At 42.7% G+C, this 20510-nt stretch overlaps 1 protein-coding gene across 1 annotated transcript in view; it reads left to right on the top strand.

Annotated features, from left to right (window-relative positions):
• PI4K2A (phosphatidylinositol 4-kinase type 2 alpha) overlaps positions 1 to 20510 on the top strand; it is a 1139234-nt gene that overhangs the window by 363028 nt on the left and 755696 nt on the right. Inside the window, exon 3 of the mRNA XM_044056228.1 lies at positions 4902 to 5033. Coding sequence (XP_043912163.1) covers positions 4902 to 5033 — 132 coding nt within the window. The remainder of the gene's footprint in view (positions 1 to 4901; positions 5034 to 20510) is intronic.

The raw sequence follows: 20510 nt of genomic DNA, 5'->3' as shown, positions 1-20510 counted from the left end.
GGCATCCTGTAACCTGCATCTATCCACTAACTAGCCACCTATCAATTCATAGCTCTGGGACTCATCTAATAGATTATGACTACTGTAACATTGGTCCATATGAGGAACATAGTAAAGATGTGTTAGGAAAGTACCATTAATAGTTGATGTACGAGTAAGATAACTGTTATAACAATGTTTCCCTTCTACCTTCCCCTTTTTCTGATTTGAGCATTGTGATGCTGAGGTGGGTACTAATCAGTCTTTCCTTATACACTTCCCATAACCTCCACACAGGGCCTGTAGCATCCTCTGATCCATCAAGCTGTTACAGGGACAAGTTTTGGGGGCCTTTTTGCATCTGTGGCAAAGCAGGGTATTTTTTGGCCACTGTAGTATTACAAGGCACGTTATAAATATTTTACAAAGGTTTATATACAAACATATTGTGACAATGTGAGATATTACCAGCTATGCCAGAAGAAGTAGGGCAGTAGATGTTTAACATATGCCAGCACAGATAGTCGGACTTTTGTAAAGAATTATATGCCATTAGTTTATCAAACTGATTTGTACAGATGCTTGTGTTGAAAATGGGTTTGTAAAGCTGCTTGTGTTAAAAATGTACCAACAGTGGGTCCTGACTATATTGTAACTGATGAAATGTATATGTTTTTAACAGAGAATACTGGAAGAGAAGAGGTTACTCTTATTCCACCTAACTTTGAAAATAGTTTGAAATTAAATTACCTATCTTAGGCCATAAATATTGTATATTACAGTTCTCAATGCAGCCAAAAAGTCTGTACTTGGAATCTTTTTGTATTGTCTTTGGGTGAACTAATTTCTTCTCTGGAATGGTGGAGGTTTGAAAATTATTTATGACTTCCAGAAGCTGCAACAGATCTGAGCAAAACTCTGTGCATGTATTATTGACGTGCATGTGCTAAATCCTGGCAGTTTCTAGCAATGGGGGTAGCATGGGAACCATAAGTCAGATAACCAGATTATGTGATGTCATTCTGTAATCTAGGACAAAAGTGATATTTTTATACTAGGTGAGACTGAAGTCTCAGAGCAGTATGTTTTTGTAATCTGACAAAGAAGGATCTCTCACCCACTTCATCTTGCCTTGCTCTAGTAAGTGAACCAGGGAATAGTAATTTTTTAGTTCAGTCAGGAAAATATAGTGAGATTAGTTAAGTACTTTTTTTTATCTGTGTGAATCTATTCATCTGTGTTATTTTTAATATTTCCTGTGAATGAAACTCTGGTGTTTATTGTGAATAGATATGTCATATTTTTATATTCGTTTATTATTTATTACTAAATAGGTTTAAACGTTTCATTGTGGCTAGTACTTTGGAGAATATTTTAACCTTTGAGAGTACTTATATCTATTGGTGACACTGTGGCCACTCGTGAAAGCCTGGCTGATTGGTAAACATTACCATTTGTATTAATATAAATTTCACACATTATAATTGGGTCCCCTTGTAAGAGCCTTAGAGTGGCTGGCTTTGGAGTGTCAGGTGGCAGTACCTACCTTGTAGTCTGGGCTGGAGGGGGTATAGCTAGTAAATCTGTGCCAGCCTTTCGCAGGTGTGTGTGTGTGTGTGTGTGTGTGTGTGTGTGTGTGTGTGTGTGTGTGTGTGTGTAAACAAAATCTCAAGAGTGTGCATGTCAGCTGTTTGGAGCAGGAGCACGAAGCACTAGTTTCACAGAGAGAGTGGTGGACTTGTCTTGGGCACTCAGCTGAGGACTCAACTCTATAGCTGTGCCAGTGGGGAGTCTTACTGGGGATCGAGAGAAAGAGAGTGAGGGAGAGAGAGAGAGAAAACAGCCCTTGGACTGAGTGTGTTCCCTGTGTGCTTTTAAGGGAAATTGTGCTTGATGCAAAGAGCTGCATCTGAAAATACTGGCTATATCCATTTTTATTCCAAGGGAACATCCCTCTCCAGTGTCAGTGGTGAGGGTTCAGGCTCCTTGATTACTGGCTGAAGGTGGGGAAGTCGCACATATTTACACCTTATTTGCTTTTAGATGTGCTTTGTATGTCTGTAATTGGGAGGAGCTCCTTGAATCATTCGGCTTTAGGCTAAGAATGGGCCTTAGTATTCATAGACATAGTGCAGAGTCCCAGATGAATGCTGCATGCAGTGTATCAGCTATACTGACATGGTTTTTTAAGCTGAGCAAAACACCTGCCATGCTGCTAAATAACAAACCAATTAAGAAGCTGTAGACATTGTTCCTCTGTTTCCCTCCACACATATGCAGACAAGGCATGTACACACAAGCACGCATGCTCTGTCATTCATGTAAATGAGCAGTGTCACTCATACTTGGATACACAGGCAATACCACACGGTCTGTCTCACAAATACTCCCACTGGATCACCTGTTCCTTGGCCATTTTTTTTTATTTGGACTGTGCTACTCTTTTTCTCAGTCATGGGAGTGTCTGATTCATAAGTTTTATTCCCGATTCCCATGACCACAAACAAATCATCATTAGAATATGATAATAATGGGATTTAGTATGGCAACCATCCCTGTTGGTGGGAGCTTCGCTGAGTGTTTGTGTCGAGAATGGGCAAATTATGGTCATAGCATTGCCCTTTTCTGCAATCAGCACAGCCTAGGATGTGCAGTTGCAGCCCATTGTATTTTCACATCTTACCAGTAATGTCATTCCAGTGAATAATGATGCTGTTATTCAGTTATGATTTGCTGAATAACTCATAACCATTCCATGGTGGCAGAGCACTCTGCTGCTGTATTTGCAACATGTTTACCTTTGCACTCTACAGCTTCTGCATTTCAGTTGTTTGTAACTTGCAAGCTCTATTGCGAATCCCAGTTTGCATACTAGCTATGTACCTTTACTCCCTCCAAGCACACAAGTTTATATCCCTACACTGTTGTGTACTGAAGGATCTGAGGAAGTTTTATGAATTGTTTCGGGTACTGTACATGGATTTTATTGTATACTAGCCCTGTGCATTTCTATAAAAGAACATTTGTTGGCAGCATTCTTTCACTTACACCAAAAATGAGCACAACATGGAGCAGGCTGTTAAGCCCTTTACCACTGGCTACAGCTAGTGAGGTGATTTTGTATCTCTTAAGACTGCATACCACTTTTCAGATCTGTCCTGAAAACTTAGGTTTTCCTGTAGCTAAACTCATTCATAGTATGAATGTTCTTCAGCAATAATCATTCTATCTGCACATTTACACTTATGATGAGTATCCTAATACAGCTGTGTGTTGGCACCTATCACCTAAAATGTAGCATTAAGTGCTACATAACGCACTGTCAGGACGTTTGCTGTTTTGTCTTGGGAGTAATATGAAATATTCCTCATTAGATCACTGTTGCAGTAGTCTAAGCTATAGGGGAGATATCTTGCCAAGGATTGGATTTCCAGTCAGCTCCCTCAACTTTAGGGCATTGTCTGAGTGCTTGTGCTGCTGTTAGAGCTCGAGGGTGAGCCGGTATAAGAGCAGACATACAGGTACAAAAAATCAGAACGTTCTTGCTTTTTAAGCTACAAGTAAGTCTCGCACTTTGCTGTGAATTCTCAGGTTTGGCAATCTGCTACTTTTCATCAAGTGGGCAGATAAGTACCCTGTTCAGGACTTCCTTCAAATTTTTTTTTATGAGAAAATTGTCTCTGTTCTTCACTGAATTTGTGTAAGAGATGGGGGGGGGGGGGGGTGAGTGTTAAAATATTCACAAGATTCCCTGTAAAGATTACCACACATCCTCTATATTTGGCTTGAGGAGGAACATGAAATTTAGCCCTGTTCAATCTGTATGTCGTTTACCCGTAAAACTCTTGGAAGTGGGGAATAGTTCTCTTTTATTACATTTAGAAAACCAAATGTTGAAGACTTTGACCCATAGAGCTTATGGAGCAGGGTACCAGTTCCTCATACATTCCTCAAGAAATAAAAAAATATGTAGGGAGGCTTTATCCATAGTGGCTTTCTCTTTGCCTTAGTCTTTGGTAGGAGATCCTGTTTGGCTATATCTGAGCCCTCGGATTGTCCACTGGCTTCTCTCAACTCCTCTGGCATTGCTCCTTGGGAAGCCGCTGAGAGCTGGTAGGCAAGCATATTCTCCAAGGCCACTTGTACTTTTGCTTTGGGAAATAGGTGGACTACTTTTGCTGAGACTGGAGGAGAGGGCAGATTTTGTTCCCTTACAGAGCTGTAATGAGGAATCAGGTTCCCTGGAAGGTGACTGTACGTTGGAATGCTCCTTTTCTATAAACACTCCCAGGAAAAGGATGCACAAACTTAAATATGCTTCCACTCTTTTATCCCCATCAGTTAAGAGCAAAGAAAGAATGGCTTTTGGTCTGTTTCATGTTGTTTGCTGGTTTGTATAACATGGTGAAGCTACATCACACACACACAAACGCACACACACACACACACACACACACACACACACACACACACACACTCGGTTTAAGTAGTGGGTGGTTGTTAGTAAACATGAGACAATTGCTGCATTGTCTTTTGATGTCCATTTCAACCAAGCTGGCTACAAAGGCAGTTGGGAAGTGCACATTTTTATTAATAGTGTGTACTTCTGTTGTGGTGTGTTAATCGAATAATCATTTAAGTTTACTGTTTCACTATAACATCAGAAGTAGGCACTGTGATGCATTATGTTACACACACACACACACACACACACACAGTTGGCTTATGCCTGTTGTGTGAGGGATGGGAAAGGGTGACTACAGTCAATTTGCTTTTGGGCCCCTACTTGCTTTCTGCATGATCCTGACCCCTTCCCCTGTTGCACAGTATGGCTAACACTATGTTAGCCCTTGACTTGATATGCTTGCATCAAACTCCCCTACCACTGTAACAATGAGTTCATGTTGCACCTTTTTTTTCAGGTGGTGTCCTTAGCCAGTGAAACATTCAACTACAGTGCACTTGACAGAGTAAAATCCAGAGGGAAGAGGTTGGCAATGGAGAAGGTTCCCAAAGTTGGGCAGAGATTTCACAGGATTGGATTACCACCTAAAGTAAGATGCATCAATATGTTGGATAAAAGTGTACTGTATGTAGTCAAGTCTAAGGTTTTTCAATGCTTTGAATTAGGCCACATGCTGATTATGCCATTTCTAGTAACATTGCTTTTATTAGGAAAAAATAAACTGAGAAACCTTTTGAATTTGTTAGTATTTATAGCATTACATGTATACTGATGCAAAAATGCCCCTTTTTAAAGATAATGCACCAAGATACTTCATTTTCTCATCTTTTATGCATTAAAAAGAAGCTGAAGTTCTGTTTTTCCCTGAAGAAGTTAACTATACTGTGGCATTCTGTAATTTCTGATGACGTGCTCTAATCAAAGCTTTTTTTAATACCTAGAATTCTCATGGTGTGTTTGTATTATTGCTTAGCAGAGTCTGTATATCCCCTTTACATGCTTTAAGAAGCATTCTGTGTCTTGAAGACACTTGGCTGAACATCCAGCTTTGTGCAGATTGTTTTTGGCCTGCAGCTTTGTAGAGCAAATGGGTCATCCAAGCTCTGTGCACCTTGGGGGGGGGGAGTCATTAAATTGTCTGAGTGTTTTTTTTTCCTGAAGTGCAGTTACCTCAGTGTGAGAATAATAAAATATAGGGGTGATGAGTGCAACGTGGGTTGTCTCCCTGCTAAAAACTTAGCTGCTCATAAATTGAACAGATTGCGTGCACATTACAAGAATGTATGTACTTGAGCTGTCTTTTACAAAGTAGACTGACTAGGCTACTGTTATGCAAGGTTGTTCGACCCTGGTACTTTTAAAGATTGTGCCTTCTCTTGACTAAGACATGTGTAGCAGTCCATTGTATCCCATTATTTCTCCCCTTTCCCCAGCATGCTTTGTGAAGATAGTCTCTTAATTTCTTCATTATTGTACCTTTTGTATTCCTGTTTTAAGCAGTGTCTGGTGCATTCTGTTTTCAAATGTAAGTTTATAAGCTACTTACAGTGTTGTGATGCATTTTACCAGTGACTTCTACAGTGGGTCTCACATACTGTTTAGTGCAATGTGTAAAATTTAGGCTGAGGCATTTAGCTTTGCTGCATGCTGTTATCTGTTGGGGAAGTTTGTCTGCATTGGTTGATAAGCTTGCTAGGCTACAAAAATAAGAAAAAAACATTCAGAATCGCCAATTAGCTGAAACACCTGGTGTTCATAAGGGTCATTTGCATATATCCCATGTGCCTCCGATTCAAGAGGTTTGAGAGGTCACTCATTGGAAGTTCCAGCTTGGCTGGAGTTTTCATTTAGTTTCCAATTTTCTGAGGAAAATTTATGATAAAATCATTTGTTCCTTAAACTTTTTATGAATTGTGTTAATGTTTCTGTGTAGGGGTTGGGGTTGTAATACGTGATGCTCATTATTTGATCATTGCTGCTGCAGCCTTAACTATATATGGGTTATAGTCTGCGTAGGATGTAACAGAAGGCCAGCTTCGAGAGCTTAAGGCCACCTTACATGCATCCAAACTTTATCAGCTCATGCAGAACCAAATAAAATTAATGGTGTGGACTCCAAACCCTGCAGGACTTTCCTGCCACCAAAGTGTGCTCTTTGTACAGGCTTTGTTTTTTTTATTATGGACCTGACAAAAGTTAGTCATTTTCTGGAAGTTTTGAATCAACGTTCTGAATTTTTTTAAAGTTTGCAATTAGGGATGTTGGGACGAAGGTTAATTTTTTGGATATTTGTTTAGATTGGAACACCTTAAACAGTTTTATAAGTAGTGTACATAGAAAAAAGACTTTCACCAATTGTTACTTACAAGAGTCAACATCCTAGATCTATAAAGAATAACATGCCTAAAGACAGCAAACGTGAGCTAGTCATATGACAAGTGAAGACAGCCAACTTATGACAGAATGAGTTTATAATAGCCTTATTTAAGATCAGGGGATATGAGGAGACATTTTTAAGAGAATTAGCTGATATGGTCCTTAGTAAAAGAAATGATTATTATCCTCCTATATTGAAGGTTCCTTTTCAGAACTTTAATTACAATAAAAAGGACCCAGATGAAATAACTGGGTTGGTTTGTAGTTTAGAGATGACCATTGACAGTGGACACATACGTAATATTATAAGGAACAATTTGAAAATATTGGAGGGTAATCAGGAATTATATAAGATTGTAGGACCCCACCCCCATTTTGTATACAAAAATAATTACAATATGAAAACTTTAAGAAAGATAGTACTAGGTATAGTTCAGATTCTCTTTATACCAGCAAACCTAGTGGTATGTGTAGGTGTAGATGCTGTAATATATGCAGATTTATTTTGGAGCTACCACATATATATTTAAGTCAATTACCTTATACAGTAGGGTCCCAGGAAATTTCTGTTGTAAAAGTAGAGGAGTAGTCTACATAGGAGTGTGTACTGGGTGTATGGCCTTCTATGTAGGCATGACAACAAGAGCCTTAAATAAGAGAGCATTTCTACAGCATTAGAAAGAAGGACAATATAAATGCATTATTTAAACACACCCAACAGTGTCAAGGTTATAAAAGTTTCTTTTTCAGTCCTAGAACAAGATATGACTGATTAGAGAGGTGGGGATTTTAGGAATTATTTGGAGCAGAAAGAAGTCTTATGGAAAATAAAAGAAGTGATGTAGTAAATATTAAAGGTTTTTTTAAAGAATCGCAGGTTGTATGTAAATAAACAACTGTTTTAAAGTTGAAGTGTTTTTATCAATGATTAACATAATCAAATGGTTTTATGTTTTAACTGGTTACAATTATCTATTTAAGCAAACTGTGAGCGATTGTATTCTGAAGAAGTCTGAGGATGAAAGCGTTAAATAAAGTGTTTTTGGTACACTGATACAGTACTTTGGCTTCATTCTGGTTCCAGTCTTTTGTTCGAATTGCTTCTTGCAGGTTTCTCCATTGCTGGGCAGATAAGTTCCCTGCTGGGGTGGGGGCCCTTCCACATTTCATTTTTATTACAGAAATTATTTACCTTTTACTCTGAAATATTTATTTTAAGCCAGGAAATGTAGATCTATGTATAGATCTTTTCCTCAGTGTTTCCACTTAGTCCAAACCTTCTGCAAGGGAATTTATCAGGATACCAGGATTCATGGCATCTATGATTCTTCTAGCCAGACTCCACATGAGAAAGATTCAGTGGTACCTAAAATCTGTATGGTCTTAAAATCAGCATTCGCTGACATTCAAAATTCCTGTGTTGGGATTTGTAAAATGAGACCTACATTGGTGGAGAGACTAGTGTTGTATGAATCCATGTCCCCCATTTTCCCTTTCGACTACAGACACTTTAGACTTCATTTGGGGGTTGTGGTGGCATCTGTGGGAGTAAAAGTGCAAGGCCTTCAAAACATAAAAGACAGGCCAAAACATGTGAATGCAAAAAAAGATGTTGGAAGTAATAAATACTCAACTCTCTGTCATCTGTGGTTCCCTGGACAGTTACAAGCGGTTACAGCCAAAACTACAGTGATGTGGTACATAAAAGGGCGGGAACCAGATTTTGCCCTCTGTGCAGACTAGGTATGGTAGCCTGGGATATAGCTTTTCAGCACCGTCTCATTCCATAGGCATCTTGCATCTCATCAAAGCAAAGTCTTCTGTCAGACAAGCTGCGCTGGACCAGGACAGACCCTCACAAGTGGAATTTGCATCAGGGGATCTTCTAGCAAATGATGCAGTTGTGGAGACCTGGATTCACCTCCATTCACAATAACTAACTGTCCAAATTCTGCTCCAGTACTCCTTACAAGCAGGTCTGGAAAACACATGCATTTTTGCTTCCTTGGACAGGAATGCTCTTGTGTGCTTTTCCATCATTTTTACTGATATCCAGGTTTATTCTGAAGATTCAGAAGGACTCTCCAAAGATCATTGTGGTGACTCCCCTCTGGCCCAAGCAACAGTGGATGTCCTTCTAAATCACTGTTGCAATATTCCTAATGTAAAGGATCTCCTGCCAAGGATAGCCCAATGTCCAACCAGTGTAGCAAAGCCTTTAGTATCTATGTATCTATAAGCACCGTATGTCACACATATGGTCCCCATGCAAAGCATAGGGTATAAAGATGATGTACGGATGCGCACGTCAGAACTTCTTTGCCGCCAGTCAGAATGCCATCACTGAACGTCAGTCTGAACACCTTTTTTCTGTGCTAGTTACCAAACCGTTTTCCAGATAGGTGCCCCATTGGGGGTTTTCCTTGTATTCTCTTTTAAAGTGTTGTTGATTTCATGTCATCTAGAAAGGGATAAAGTTAGTATGGGCGGCAGATTCCCCATAAAGATCATCACGACCAGTGTCTCTTCTGTCTAGGTGCTTCCCACAACCATATGCAGTGTTTCTATCTGCCAAATATTTGTCTCTAAGTCCCTGCACAGTTGCCTGTCCTCCTTGTCTATTTACTTGGAAAACCAACATCTTAAGCTGTTGGCCCATGGTGCTGTGGCAGTCTTCTTGTCCCGAGGGTCAGTCATTGGCCTAGAAAAATGCAAAAAAACTCAGGTCTGATATGGCTGCTGTCTAGCATTCTCCAGATGTCTCTCTCAAGGCTAGTAAAAGTCTGGAGGACCCCTAGTTATTGCTTTGGATCCCACTGCTGCGGCCCCATTGGAGGCCAGCATGAATCTTGCATGTCCTCTGAGGGTTTTCATATGTCTAATCCAGATGTTCAGTGGGAACATTGGCTGATTATATCTGAGGGACTGATGGAGATTCTGCAGGTCTTAGTGAGGGAGGAGATTCCTACTATGCTTATTGAGTATTGACAAGGGACTGACCCTCCTAGGGTTTTTTTGTGTGGCGTCCCACAGAAAAAGAAACAGAAAACCAAGCATATTTTACCTGCATTTAAGGATCCCCAACAAGAATAGCAGGATTTTACTCAAGGGTTGTTCAACACTTTAATGGTTGTACAGCCTCCTCAAGGGGTCTCTGTGCCTGCACCTTCCTGGTCTTCCACTCTTAAGAGGTCTAGGGAGCAGGATTCCTCTGAGGATCAGGATTCAGGGGAAGAATCATTAGCCTTTTCTTTTCATAGCTTCCCCTGCCCGACTATGGCTCAGAGGAAGAGGACTCTTATTAGTCCAGATTCCCCTTTTGAAAAACTCTCCTTTGGGGACACTATTTCTTGTATGATGGAATTTTTAAGTGCGGTTATCAGGTTTCTGATTTCCAGACGAGCTAGGCTCCTCCAGATGGAGTCTCCCAAGCCTTCTGCTGTTCCTCCAGTTCTGGCTGCCCTCCTGGATACCTTTCCAGCAGCTTCCATAGCCCCTGATTCTCAGCCTCCAGCTCCTAAGAAACCTGACAGATTTTACAGGGTGCCTGATGATTGTAAATTTCTGTATAAATGCCCTTTTGCTTATCCTTCTGTGGTGTCTCTTTCCTCTGACAAACCTTCTAAACTGTTGTTCGCTACCAAATTGCTTCCTTCTGATAAGGATAGTAGGGCCATTGAGTGGCTGGGCAAAAAGGTTTGTATTGCTGCCACCTTGTCTTTTAGGATTGTTAATTACCAGACCCATATGACCTGGTATGTTTTCAGCCCTCCTTTCTCAAGTGACTTCTGATCTTCCTGAGTCTGAGGAGAAGGCTTTGGCCCTTTCCTTGTTGGGTTCTACCTCTCACATTGTTCAACACTGTATTAAGTGCAGTTGTGATGCTGCTGGTGCAGTAATGATGCAGCTGATGCTTGATCCGTGGATGATGCATTTGGTTCTGTTATGAGGCATTACTCTCAGCTTTGTCTTTAGGCTTTACCTGATGACTTTAAGCCAAATTATTGGATATTCCTTTGGATAGTAAAAATCTTTTTGGTACTGCTGTTGCTGAACTTTTTAAATTCCTCAAGGATAACAACAAAGCTTTGCAGGCATTGAAAACATATTTTTGTTTCTCCTGTTCCAGAGGTTCAGGGGAATTACCCTTCCATATCTGCTTTTGTTTGCAGACAGTCTCATCCTCTGCCGAAGGCTAAAAAGGGATCTGATGTTGTCAGTCTTCATCCTATCTTCAACAAGTGAGTTCGGATCCGATCTTTTGGATCCAAATCTGCTGATGTTAAAGCTCACAGTCACCAGATCTGTTTGAGCTTCTCCCTTACCCATAATGCACCTACCCAATTACCCCAGATCTTGTTTGGCACTTCTAGCTGTCAGATGTGATCTACCAGTTTCTCTCGAGCTGTGTTAGATAAGTAAAGTTTCTTTGTCCATATTTCTTTCCATGCAGTAGTCCTTTTAGTTTTAACCCTTAGTCTTTAGTTTTTTGTGTTTAGCATTTCTGCTCTTTTTCTCCCTTGCCCCTACGACTTCGTCGTAAAATTTTACATACCTTTATTAGTATCCCCTTGCCTCCTCTCTTTACTGGTGTCTTTTCCTCTTTGCTATTGCTGCTCTTTTTTCCTTCTTGTTTCCTTTTTGTACTTGGTACTTTTAGGTATTATTGTTAGCATCTCCCTTTTCTTAACACTTGGTCGTATTTCTTCATACCATTGGTGGTATTCCTCTGATGTCCTTCATGGATGCATCTGCAGTCATAACAACTGGGTTGTCCTGTCGTCAGGCAGCCCTTCGGTCGGCCGGATTCCAAAGTCTGGGTCCGGCTTCGGCTGATGTCGCACTTCACCCGACGTCATCTCTGCTGGTCTTCGGGTATAAAGGCATCAGCCGACGCCATTTTCCTCCGTCTTTCTTGCCACGTGGCGCCCGAAGCAGAAGCTGTTCGCAAGTGCCGGTCAGTCAGATCCAGAGATTACTACTACCGAATACTACTTCGAAGACTTCTAAAAAGCTAAGTACCCCGTTGGGGACTCTTTCTTGCCTCAGCCGATGTCAGAAAAAGTCAATAACTGTTTAACTTGTGGGAAACAAATACCTCATAAAGATTTCCACTCTTACTGTTTGCCTTGCTTAGGCCCAGACCACGACGTAGCAGCCTGTTCGGCCTGCGCTTCCTTCAACCGACGAACGCTAAGGCGTCGGTCGGAGTTTGCTGAACAGTTTTTCGGCTCAGACTTTGCGTATATTATGCCGTCGGATCCTCCGACTACCCAAATTATTAAAAAACGCAAGGAAAAAGACCGACACTCGCGGTCCGCGGTTTCGGCAGAAACCACGGTGAAGCAAGCCGCGAGTGTCTCGGTTTTCGAAACCGAGAAAACTGGTCAATCTCCAGCCGAATCCATGGCTACTACTGAGGCTCCTGCTACCTTACCTGAATCGGCCTCAGAAATTTTGCCTACAACCGTGGTTTCTACTGATTTATCAGACACCATCCCTTTGGATGTCTCTACCCCAGCACGTGGTGCTGCTAGACCCCCTGCAGCCATGTCTATCAAGGCCTTTGCCAGGGCCAAAGCAGCCAAATCTGCTAAGGCAGTGCCTGTTAAACCTCCCTCACACAGGCCCACTTCTAGTTCACAAATGCTTACTCTGGCAGAAGATTTAATATCCTTAATTAGGGGATCCCAATCTCACCCAGACAGGGCCTCTCAGCCCCCTGAAAAGAGACCTAGGACAGAGCCCCCTGAGCCAGTGTCCTCTGAGGCTTCTGCGGATGACTCCGACATTTCAGAACAGCCAGAGGACCCTTTTTCTACATATGAAGACTCCGATGCTGAAGAATCCATTCCAGCTGCCTCGCCACCAGAGGAATTTTCCTTTGGGGAAACCTTGCATGCCATGAGAGAACAATTCCAATGGCAGGGACAAGATTTCTCAGACTCTAGAAAAAGGCTTAGGACCTTCCTACACTTACCACAACATAGGCCCTTAGCTATACCTCCTGTTTTACCTGTTGTGGATGACGCATTTAATGATGTCTGCACTGCTCCTGATTCTTTACCTCCTGCCCCTGCCAAACCTGATAGATATTACAGGGTACCTGACACTCATCACCACCTATACAAGGCCCCACTGGCAGACCCCGAAACGATTTCCCAGGGGCTTAAGGCAGTAGCCTCGACCACAGCAAAAAACCCTATTCCTTCAGAAAGGGAATCCAGGTCCTTAGACAGATGGGGGAAAAAAGTTTATACCTCTGCTACTCTCTCAGCTAGAGCTTTAAACTGTCAATTTCACATGATCCAATACCAAGAGTTTATGCTTGATCAGTTAACTAAGAAAGTATCCTCTGATGAATCTTTAGACAAGAAATATGTATTAGAAATGGTAAATAACATACAACAGGTTAGTAACCATTCCTTAAAATGTGGCTATGATGCACTGGAGGCTTCATTTAGATCAGCCATGACTAGCACAGTGATAAGAAGACATGCATGGCTGAAAGAACAGGTCTTACGGATCATGTTAAAGCAAAGCTATTAGATGCTCCCATGGATAAGGCCAGTTTATTTGGTACACCTGCCCAGCAGGTAATGAAGAAAATGGAAGAAAAGGCAAAATCTGTACAGACAGTTAAAGATTTCTTACAGGTTCAGCCCCAAGGTTTAGCAGCAACTGGCCTGCCCAAAACTGGTCCTTTCCTGACTCCACCAGATCCCAAAGGGGCAGAAACAGACGATCCAGAGGCAGAAATCAATCCAGAGGAGGTGCCTACAGAGGACGACAGTGGCAAGGTAATAACAGAGGCACAGACACAACCACTGCCACTGCAACAGGACAATCACAGTGACTTGACTCTAACTCCGCCTACCAGGGAGCAAATAGCAGCACCATTAGGCGGAAAGTTAGTCTTATTTTCGAAAAATTGGCACTATATCACAAAAGACAAGTGGATTTTGCAAACCATAGACCAAGGCTACGGTTCCACTTCCACACCTTGCCAGTAAAGAGGAATGCCAAACCTGCCTCCAAATCAAAAGATAGAAGCTCTACAACAGATAACGAAATTATCCAAGATGAGAGCTGTGGAAAGAGTACCAATAACAGAACAGGGCAAAGGATTCTACTCCAGACTCTTCCTAGTACCAAGAAAGAGAAAAGTTGGAGACCTATTCTCGACCTGTCCATCTTAAACACATATATCATTGTCCCAAAATTCAAAATGCTGACCCTACAGCAACTTCTTCCCATGCTGGGCAAGGAGTGTTGGCTGGTAACTCTAGATCTCAAGGAGGCATACCTGCACGTCCCCATTCGACCCAATTGCAGAAGATACCTCAGATTTCTTGCAGGATCAGAGCATTATCAATTCTCAGCATTGCCCTTTGGCTTATCTACTGCGCCCAGAGTATTCACAAAATGCCTGGCATCAGTAATCGCTCACTGCAGACTACAGGGAATCCAAATTTATCCATACCTGGACGACTGCCTGCTACAAGCGGACAACAAAAGCAAGCTGACAACAGATTTACAAAGGGTCATTTACTTGCTACAAGCCCTGGGATACACAGTCAACTTACAAAAGTCAAGGCTGATACCATCCCAGACAAGAACATTCTTAGGCGCAGAATTGGACACAGTAAAACAGATGGCATTCCTAACTACAGAAAAACAAAAAGAACTCCCTCTTTACTTCTTGGCATTAACAAGACAGAACAAACTAACAGCAAGAAAAGTTCTGCAGGCCTTGGGCTTCATGGCATCATGCATAATCTTGGTACCACATGCCAGACTGCATATGAGAAAACTACAGTGGTACCTAAAGAATTTATGGTCTCAACACAGGCACAGCCTAGAAGCAGAAATACCATTAATCCCATGCCTAAAACAGGAATTCCTCTGGTGGGCCCAAGCATGCCAGTCAAACCCAGGCCTACCCTTCCACAAGTTTGAACAAGCCAAACCATCACAACAGGCGCCTCAGACCTAGGATGGGGCGCACATGCTGGACAAATGCGCACAAGGATTGTGGACTCAGGACCAGCTGCACTTGCACATAAACCAAAAAGAAATGCTGGCAGTAAAACTGGCAATCCAAAAATTCAGACCATTCCTCAAAGAAGGCCATTTGATGATAAGGACAGACAACACCACAGTCATGTGGTACATCAACAAACAGGGAGGCACTCATTCATACCCCCTATGCAGAATGACTTTGGACCTTTGGAATCTGGCTCTCAGCTACAACATCCAGTTACAGGCAATATTTGTACCGGGAAAGAGAACACCCTAGCAGACATGTTAAGCAGAACCACCTCGGATGCTCACGAATGGATGCTACACCCAGACATCTTCAAGACCATCACAAAGAAATGGGGAATGCCACAAATAGATCTATTCGCTTCCCCTCTCAATCACCAGCTCAAAAATTCTGCACAAGGACATTCCACCCACTTGCATGGAAGGTGGATTCTCTTTCCTTCAGCTGGACAGGTCTGACAGCATATGCATTTCCACCTCTTCCCTTGATACACAAGGTATTACTGAAAATCAAAGAGGAACGTCCAAGGATAATCCTGATAGCTCCGAACTGGCCAAGACAACACTGGTACCCACTGCTGAGGAGCATGCCTCGGGAGAAAATGTGGTCAATACCCCTGATGCCTTTGATGTTAACTCAGAACAACTACAGCATCATGCATCCAAACCTAAAAACTTTGCAGCTGACTGCCTGGAACATCACATAGCAGCAACTAAGCCAGATCTTTCCCAAAGGGTTAAAGACATTATCCTTGAAGCCCGCAGACCTTCAACAAGAAGGAACTATGCAGGAAAATGGAAAAGGTTTGTCATTTGGAGTACTGAAAGAGGAAAAGATGTGTCGAATATAGATATTGCAAACATTCTGGAGTATTTGGCAGAGCTTTTACATACAGGCCTGTCCTATTCCTCCATCAAGATACATGCATCAGCTATTTCAGCAGAATACAGCTTTGATCCACCTGTCTTTTCACATCCTGTACTCAGGCAGTTCCTCAGAGGGATCAAGAATGTAAAACCTCCAAGGAAACCACCATTACCAGCATGGGACTTGAACTTTGTGCTAGAAAAGTTGACACTCCCTCCGTTCGAACCAGCAGCAACAGCAGATCTACAGCACCTATCATGGAAAACTGCTTTCCTACTGGCAATTACCTCAGCAAGGAGGGTTTGAACTACAGGCCTTAATGGCAGTACAACCCTTCCTAATCTTCCATAAAGATAGGGTGTCCATGAGAACTAATCCTACATTTATGCCTAAGGTGGTATCCAGAGTGTCTTTAAACCAGGCAATCCACCTACCTACCTTCTTTCCCAATCCACAAAACAGAGGGAAAGAATGCTGCATACCTTGGACGTACATAGACAGCTACGCTACTACCTGGACAGAACCAAAAGTAACAGAAAAACTGACCAGCTTTTGGTAGCCTATGCAACAGGGAGGGAAGGAAAAGCAATTTCCAAACGGACAATCTCCAAATGGATAGGAAATTGCATAAGATTTTGTTACTCCTTCCATGGAAAACCAATTCCACAGAACATAAGGCCTCATTCTACAAGGGCTACAGCCACTACCACAGCTTTCTTACGAGGAGTGGCAACCAAGGACATTATTGAGGCGGCTACTTGGACCTCCGTGCATACATTTGCCAAGCATTATAATTTACCTCTATATTCTAGATCCCGAGCAGGGTTTGCCACTGCTGTATTGCAAGGGATCCTAACCACACCATAATTTTATCATCCTCCTGCCGTAGTTGGCTATGGTATTCTACCCAGTTGTTATGACTGCAGATGCATCCATGAAGGACATAGTACAGTTTTGTACCTACCATAAATGTAGATGTCCGAACTGGATAGCATCTGCAGTCAGGATTACCTCCCTCCTTCCCTCTGTGGTACTCCTAGGGTATTTATCCTCCTAATAGCTAGCTGGGGAGGGGAGTCTCTTATGGTGTATTTGTTTGTATATATGTACATACATGCTTATTTTTGTGTTTGCCTTCTATCTTTTGGAAACATTGGCATTTATCCAAAATTTAGCCTTCCAAGAGGGCAACTGGCATCTGGGGCAAGAAACACTGAGGAAAATGGCGTCGGCTGATGCCTTTATACCCGAAGACCAGCAGAGATGACGTCGGGTGAAGTGCGACATCAGCCGAAGCCGGACCCAGACTTTGGAATCCGGCCGACCGAATGGCTGCCTGACGACAGGACAACCCAGTTGTTATGACTGCAGATGCTATCCAGTTCGGACATCTACATTTATGGTAGGTACAAAACTGTACTTTTCTTCTTTCTTCCTGTTTAAAATATAAATAAAAAAGAGGTTACCTTTTCTATTTCGGATTGCCTTTCTGCAAGACTTTTTACTTATTGTTATTATTTAACTTGGATATTGCATGATGACTGACAAACCTGCGGGTTTCAAGAAATGCTTCAAATGTGGACATAAGCTGCTACTCTCTGATGAGCACACGCTTTCTGTGTGCTGCTTAGGTCTGTTATATCTACAGGAAAACTGCTCCATTTGCCATGGATTTAATCTGTGAGCTTTAACTGAGAGTAAAAACAAATTGATATTAAAAGTGCTCTTTTTGAAGGCTTTGAGCCTAAGCGCTAAGTCTTTAATAAATGTATTTCTTTGTTGTTCGTGGCTTGTGGTTTTGTTAATTTTTACGTTTTGCCTTTGGTGTGGTGATTGTTGATATTAAAAGGTCACCTGCCTTCCTCTTTTGGAGAAGCCATATCCCCGTCTCTAAAGTTGAAGCCTTCCACCTTGTCAAAATCTTTCCGAGACTCTTCCCAGAAAATAAGTGCTAAACATCCAGTCTCAACCCCAGATCAGAAAAAGATGAGAATTCAGGATCCAACTGCTCTGTCAGATCTTATGACATCCAAATCGACCATTACAGATTCGAAAAAATTTAGGTCGGAGCAGAAGAAAAAATCATTGGATCAGACAAAACCTTTGGAGATTCTGTGTTATCCTCATACCAGATATTCTCCATTGGCTGACCCAGTACTTGACGAGCTTCTATCACCTATTTTGCAGAGACCAGCATCCCCTCCATTTACTTTACTTGGTCTTCCAGAAGTCTCACAGAAGAAGATGTGGAGAGAGTGGTGAGGAAGATCCTCTCGGCACAGGGGCAAATTGGTTTTCCCTTGGCACCTAGCCTCTGGGTCAGGTTACCTGACCTTCCGCCACACCACCCCTGCAAGTTCCTCCTTTGACACCATCCATTGCCTTAGAATCTCAGGATCCTAGTTGTCCGGATCCATCCATCTCAGATCAGAGGATCTCCGTATCTTCGGATCTGACATAGTCTCTGAGACCTCTGATCCTTTTGGATCAGGAGAGCTCTTGGAGCTGAAGCCTGGCTGCCGGGTCTGGGGTGCAGCATTCAACTCCGAAGTTTTCAGTGCCATCTCTGTTCCTCTGCACTGGACAGTTTGGCTCCGGCTTCTTCCTCGGGGGGTGGGACTAGCAGATTGGAGAGAGGTGATGATTCAGAAACTTGTTTCTTGGATCAGAACCTCTCGCTAAATCCTTTGAGCTTTGCCTTTGAGGCTGCAAAGTGATTATTTCCTGCTTCGACAGTCCTGACGGAACCCTCTACCTCAGATCCTACATATTTCACTATGATGCCATAGAGCCTGGACCCTCAACATCTTTCTCCACAGGGACATTCTGTACTGAAACCTCGGGTTCCCTCTGTGAATTTTGATTTCCTCTTCCAAGACTTCCCCAGAACATCCAACTGAGGAAGTGCCCAGGAAGAAGACATGCAAGAGGAAGAACCTAAACTGCCCACAGGAGTTCTTCACTGAAGATGTGGATTTCAGTGAGGGTGAAGGGTCTCCAAGGTCACCACCTGATGTTGTTCCCTTCAGAGACATCCTAGAAATCCTAAAACTGAGAGGTGGCTGGACATCCTCCAAGCCTATGCCAGAGGAATCCATTCTCCTAGAGGCTTTCTACAGGACCCATTACTTCCTGGATGACTCCACCCACTGATGAGCTCATTGACATGATCTCTAGGCAGGCATGCAAGGATCCTGACTCCATAGAACCCATACCTCAGAGACTGGACAGGATAATGGTACCACCTGCGGACAGATAATTTTGGAGAAAGAGATTCCAGTTGGTGCCATGGTCATTGCGGCGTTCACAAAGAAGGAACTAGCTGACGAGAGTTCTACTGTTCATCCCCTCAACAGGGAGTCGTGGGTGATGGACAGACTGGGGAAAACATGTTTTTGCTTCAGTGACCTTTGCCTTGCAGTCGCTGAACTGTTTGGCACACTTTATTACACTTCAGAGAGATTTGACCAAGGAATTATCAAATACTCTCTCAGGTACTGTCTGCAGAGGTTCAAGATTCGTTAACTTCTCAGTTGGCAACCCTACAGTCAGTATCCAATAGTTCCATTAGGTTAGTTTCCAACATAGCGGAAGGGACCTCAAGAGCTGTGGGTTCAGGCATTTCCATGAGGAGGCATGTCTGCATGCACTTGTGCAATTTTGCAGAACTATTTACGTCCAATTTCATCAATGCTCTTTTTGATGGAACTACTCTTTTTGGCCCCAAGGTGAAAGAAACACTGTCTGGGTTGTGAGAAGGATGGAAAGACTTTGTCATGCGCATATGTTTTTTGGCTGTCCAACGATCCTTCTTCAAGAATCAGTGGAGTGGCCAGAAAATGTGGTCTAAAAAGTCCCAAGGTCCTTTCCATGACACACATGGAGGAAGTGTCCCCAGGAGCAGAGGGGGGAGCTTCAATGGACGTCATCGTCCTTGTGGCAAAGGTGGCTTGCAAAACCAGGGTTCACGAGAATCTTTCTGTGATGAACCTACCAGTGCTTCTGAATGGAGGCCTGACTGTCCACTTCTGGAGGCAGTCGGGGGACGTTTATCCCTGCACCAGAGTGCCTGGCTAGACTTCACAAAAGATACTTGGTTGCAGAGGATTATATCCAGAAGTTGTATAATACCATTTTCTACACCACCACCAATTCCCAGAAAAATCCCCAATGTTCCACTCAGTCAGAGAGGGATCAAGCAGCAATTCAGATTAAAAAGTTGCTAAATAAAAAGAGTTTTCCAAGAGGTCCCACCAGATCAGACAGGATCTGGAACTTACTGAAGGTTCTTTTTAGTGCCAAAGAAGACAGGGGACTGGAGACCAATTCTGGATCTCACAAGACTAAACAAATTTGTTCACTGAACCAAGTTCCGGATGGTCACCTATCAGTCCATTTTCCCTTTTCTGGACAATGACGATTTGATGTGCTTGATAGATCTTCAGGACACCTGATATCACATAAAAAATGAACAGGCAATCCAGAAAGTAGCTACGCTTACAGATGGGAGCCAGTGACTGCCAATTCAGAGTACGGTCCTTTGGATTCAACACAGCCATCAGGGTGTCACCAGGTGCATAACAGTAGTAGCAGCTTACCTCAGACTGCAGGGATTCCAGGTATTTCCCTACCTGGACAGCTGGCTCATTATTGCTCCCACCGGGCATCAACTCATAGATGTCCTTCAAGGATGCATCTGCAGTCCTAACATATGGGTTGTCCTGCCTCAGGCAGCCCTTCGGTCGGCCGGATTCCAAAGTCTGGGTCTGGCTTTGG

This window comes from Protopterus annectens, chromosome 14.part0 (genome assembly GCF_019279795.1).
Source record: "Protopterus annectens isolate FY-2018-M chromosome 14.part0, PAN1.0, whole genome shotgun sequence".
Lineage (NCBI taxonomy): Eukaryota > Metazoa > Chordata > Ceratodontiformes > Protopteridae > Protopterus > Protopterus annectens.
The sequence above is the reverse complement of the archived record's forward strand: the minus strand, read 5'-3'. Positions and strand labels throughout refer to the sequence as shown.